This window comes from Aplidium turbinatum, chromosome 7, assembly GCF_918807975.1.
Source record: "Aplidium turbinatum chromosome 7, kaAplTurb1.1, whole genome shotgun sequence".
NCBI classification, from domain to species: Eukaryota; Metazoa; Chordata; class Ascidiacea; order Aplousobranchia; family Polyclinidae; genus Aplidium; species Aplidium turbinatum.
Genome location: NC_137478.1, coordinates 28,855,062 through 28,860,068, shown reverse-complemented (window position 1 = coordinate 28,860,068; position 5,007 = coordinate 28,855,062). Strand labels below are relative to the sequence as shown.

Sequence of the window (5,007 nt, the reverse complement as noted above, 5' to 3'; positions counted from 1 at the left end):
AAAAGTATGCTTATGAAAAATTTGCGATGAAACAGAAGTGATAAAATACATTGCTAATGGTGAATTTAAAATTTAAAAAGCTTATTCTTTCAACTAATTTATCTAGGCTACTTGTTTCAATTATCAGGTTTGGTGGCCATGCCTAATTATATTTATGCCTATGTTCACCAATGCAGATACAAAAAAAAATTGAACATGTTACATGCACGCCTTAAAAAAACATTAATGTTTTGCCACCTTTTCTTTTTGTTGGTTTTAGAAGAATCTGGCAACACTGGTTGCTGGAAAGCTATAATTCCACATGCGTTTTTGCCTCTTTCTGTGTCTGGAAAACTGTTGAGTGGGTTATTGGGAGTTTCGATTTTATTTATTTGTATTTATTGATCAATTGTGTGATCTAATTAAGTTTGCAATGGAACAAGGAATCATCAAGCCAAAAAGTCGCCGTTATAAAAAAGTTCTGAAAGAAAGAGAACCAAAGATTCATGAAAATGACAAAAAAGCATTGCTAATTCGAGGGGGAAACACAAGTGAAGTTATCACAACAATCCTAAAAGATTTCTACATGTTAAAAAAACCTAATGCTATATTATTTCGAAAAAGAAATGTCATGAGACCATTTGAAAACACTTCTTCCTTGGAGTTTTTGACTAAAATGAATGACACGTCATTGTTTTTGTTTGGTTCTCATTCAAAAAAGCGTCCACATAATCTTGTGTTTGGTCGCACTTTTGACAACCAAATTTTAGATATGATTGAAGTTGGTGTAGAAAACCATCAATCTCTTCAAAGTATTAAAAGTGGAAAATGTGCCATAGCAACCAAACCATGTCTTTTGTTCAGTGGGTCTGATTTTGAAAGTGAACCTGAATTACGGCGATTTAAGTCTCTCATGATTGATTTTTTCCGAGGCCCAGTTGTTGATAATGTTCGTCTTTCTGGACTGGAACATGTCATTCAGTTTACTGTTGTTGATTTAAAGGTGTTTATGCGAAATTACAAAGTTTCTTTGAAGAAGTCTGGTTCTCGCACTCCGCGAATAGAATTACAAGACATGGGGCCAAATATGGACTTTACATTGAGACGAATTCATCTTGCAAGTGATGAACTATTTAAGAAAGCTTGCCGTACACCAAAAGGATCCAAACCTAAGAAGGTTAAGAATGTATCTTCTGATATGCTTGGTACGAAACGAGGCAGAATCCACATGCAGTCACAAGATCTCAATACATTACAACTAAGAAAAGTCAAAGCTTTGAAAAGAAAACTAGATTTGCCAACTGAAGGTGATGTAGCTAAAACTGCCAAAACCAATGAAAGTGAAGCAGATTAATTATTGTATAGTAAAGTGTTCACAACTTTAATGTGATTGAATGCCTTTTGTCTGCTTAACATGCTGAAAATAAAAAGGTACCGTATCTTACGATTAAGGCAGTGTTAAATATTTTTAATTGGACTCTTCAATAGAGCCATGTTTTTGTTGAACCGATATAACAGGAAAAATACGACCAATTCTAAACTTGCAAATTTAATGTGTTTAAAACTGACTAGTGTGCCTTTGACTTATTTTGAGTTGTTCTAGATAACATTTGTGTGTAATGTTGTTGTGGAAAATAAATCTGAGACTTCATACTCTTTAAAACTATTTATATTGTGCAAAAATATAACCAATTCTCCAATGGACAAACTTTCATGGTATATGTTGCCATTTTAGTACGGTATATGGCATATTTGCTTATGTTTTAATGTTGCCATTTTAGTTTTTAATATGAACATTGAACAATGTAGGACATGCTAGTTAGGAAGTAGCTGCAGTTACAGCAGTGTACATATAGCCATTACATGCAAATTTTTGTGCATGCATTTTAATAGTATGTGTATAAATATGCACAGTCATAACAGTGACTTTTTTGTGTTTCAAGTTGAAATATCCTGTGGTTGATAAGTGAAATCCGGGTGCAACCTAATTCGTACCATAAACAATTCGTACCGTCAGTTCGTACCTTGAAAAGATCGAGAGAAAAAATTAAAAAAAGCCGAAATCGCAGTTTCCGCAAACATTTTAAAAGGGTTAGGGTAGAGCTCGACCGATATATCGGTCAGCCGATATGTATCGGCCGATATCAGGTGTAGCCGATATATTGTATCGGCTATTTTTCACCGATAAACATCGGCCAGCAAAAGCAAACTCAAAACCAGCCATACATGCCTTTAGAAGAAACACAAGTTGCTCAAACGTGCTTGCATAGCACAAACAATTGTTGCGAGAATATAATTTTCCGCCCATTCTAGTGCGCGCATCTAGAAAATGTTAATACCGTATCCCTTAGCTTCCATTCAAGCAGGAAAACTTTCGAGTTTCCGTTTACGTTGCTTCAACAATTGATGACATTGAATCATTCTAACAAAGGTGAATTTTTCACTAAGAATCAATGGGAGTACCGGTGTACTTCCACACTAACCACGCGCAACTTATTTCAAGTCTTACGTCACAATGTCTGGCTTTGATCTTTGAGTGATATTGATAAGGCAAGATTCGTTACAAAATTAGATCATACGAGTAGGCTATGACAGCAAGATGCAGCAAAATTTGTCAAGTTTTGGTATTACAGTGAGAAAGAAAAGGCCCAGGAAAAATTAACGTTTGCTCACATGACATGCAAAAATAAACCCAAAGAAAAAAGCCTAGTGAAACTTTGCACAGAAGAAAATAGCAGTGTCATTGTAAAAGTTTTCCGATTTGTGCCCAGAGCATTATAACGCAAGAAGCCACACGACCTCATCTCGTGGAAGTTAATCAGTTATGCGGCATATTAAGCAGCTACACGGCTATACATATATCGTCCGATATATATCGGTATCGGCCTAAAAATTTCATAAATATCGGTATCGGCCTGAAAAAGTGATATCGGTCGAGCTCTAGGTTAGGGTTTCGGAGTATCGGTTAGGTACCGGTATCGGTATCCGCAAACAAACAAACTGAAAAGATCTAGAGAAAAAAATAGAACAAAGCCGAAGTCGCTGATTGCTGTTTCCGTTTTTCCACAGTTTCCGCAAACATTTTAAAATTTCAGGTAATGATCCTAAGAGTTTGCCGAAGTCGCTGATCGCAGTTTCCGCAAACATTTTTTGTTTGTTTGTTTGTTTATCTTTATCCTGCATTGCGGGAAAGCGGACTTGAGCGCTATGCATCGGTGTACGCCTTCCGACATACACCTGACCCACGCTGCAGCCGACGGCAATGTCTGTTTCCGGTTAGGATTTTAAAAGGGTTAGGGATGGGATAGGGTTAGGATTGATTGGAGTTTCCGCAAACATTTTAAAAGGGTTAGGTTTGATCGGAGTTTCTGCGAACATTTTAAAATTTCTGGTAATGATCCTAAGAGTTTTCGTTTCTTTGCGGAAAATTTTAAAATGTTTGTGGAAACTGCGATCAGCAATTTCGGCTTTTTTTAAATTTTTTCTCTCGATCCTTTCAAGGTACGAACTGACGGTACGAATTGTTCATGGTACGAATTAGGTTGCATCCGTGAAATCCCCACAGTTGAACTGATTCTAATTGTAATGCAGCTTTTTCTTTAGATATTTTTTATCTGCAATAATTTAAGCAAGCACATCTTTAAACAAGGAGTAAGGAAGACTCACATTATTTCATTACGTTCAACTGACTTGTGTTTAAGTAGTTGATTTACTTTGGTTCAATTTGCTTCACACACTTGCTTGTTTCTAAATGTAAAGACTTTGTCCCGGATTTAAGCCTCACAGTTACTGCATAATGTCACCACTGACAAGAGTTTCTGAGGACATCTTTACCAGTTGAATGTTGATCCCTAACTGTCAACTCATTAAAAAACATTATTCAGTTGATGGAAAACTAACTCACTGGAGTCATTTTTTAGTGTAAAATGTTTGTCGTGGTGAGTTGCGTTGTACGATCATATGTAAACGCTCAAATATTATGTGATGTTTCATTTTCAGATTTATAAGTGCTCTATTGTTTACATAATATGTGGCATATAGTTGCTTAATACAATGATGTTTTTTTCAAAACAAATTGGGTTGTTGTTACCTCAGTTCACAAAGTGCTTGAAAATCTCAATGCAGTTTCTGCAATGTAGTAGAGGGACTAGACAAGTATGTGCGTTGGTATTGTGTTAAAATTTTTAATTTTTTTCCTCAATGCACTACATTCAAAAAGTGAAATTGTATATTGTATATTTCTACTGAAATAAAGGTGTAGTTGCAGATAGAATAGATGTAATATGCATGTTACCGTATTTTCTTGAATAGAAGTCGCAGAAGACAATGATGAAATCGCTTTTTTGCTGAAAAAAAAACAAACAAAGCAAACATATCTAACGACACACAACAGCTTACATATCGTCACCCTCATAACAAAACTGCCCAACTCATTTTTTTAGCTTTTGAAAAAAACACAAAAAACTTCCGCAAAGATAATGTTTTTATTAACAAATTTTTGCAAAAAAAGTAGCCTACAGTACTTTAGTGAGTGTGAAGCGTCTTGAGCATTTTTCCAGGCATCACTAAAGTTAAAACCAGTGACTTGGGCTGAAAATCTCAAAATTGTCAAAAAGTGAGTTAGGCAGTTTTGTTATGAGGGTGACGATATGCGAAAAACAGCAGTTGTCACATTACAGTTGTGGTCAGATAGTAATGAATAAAATCTTTTTGACAATAGCGCAGAATTTTATTGTCACCTAATTAACACTGCCATTACTTATGGTAGATAAACTTGAATGCCCACTGAGCACCAATTAGAGAACAAAAATGTTCACATAATAAAAAAAAATGCCTTCGAATAGAAGTTGCACAAAACATTCAAAAATGAAAAAATAGTAGCCACGGTTTCTTTTCAAAAAAATGCGGTATAGGCTACATGAAATAAATTCAGTTTTGTTGAAATAAACATTATTTTGTAAGGATGCTGCTGAATGTAGATGTATTTATTGAACAATAATGTTTATAAAATTTCATTTCAATTTTTAA

General features: G+C 35.0%; 1 protein-coding gene across 1 annotated transcript; it reads left to right on the top strand.

Annotated features, from left to right (window-relative positions):
• Nucleotides 1-318: 318 nt before the first annotated feature.
• Nucleotides 319-3,979, top strand: LOC145774591 (ribosome production factor 2 homolog). The gene has a single exon (XM_082585864.1). The coding sequence runs from the start codon at nucleotides 413-415 to the stop codon at nucleotides 1,331-1,333; it is 921 nt and encodes a 306-aa protein (XP_082441990.1). The 5' UTR covers nucleotides 319-412; the 3' UTR covers nucleotides 1,334-3,979.
• The last annotated feature ends 1,028 nt before the right edge of the window (nucleotides 3,980-5,007 follow it).

Coding starts and splice junctions, on each gene's coding strand:
- LOC145774591 (XM_082585864.1), top strand. CDS start 413: ATGGAACAAGGAATCATCAAGCCAAAAAGTCGCCGTTATAAAAAAGTT.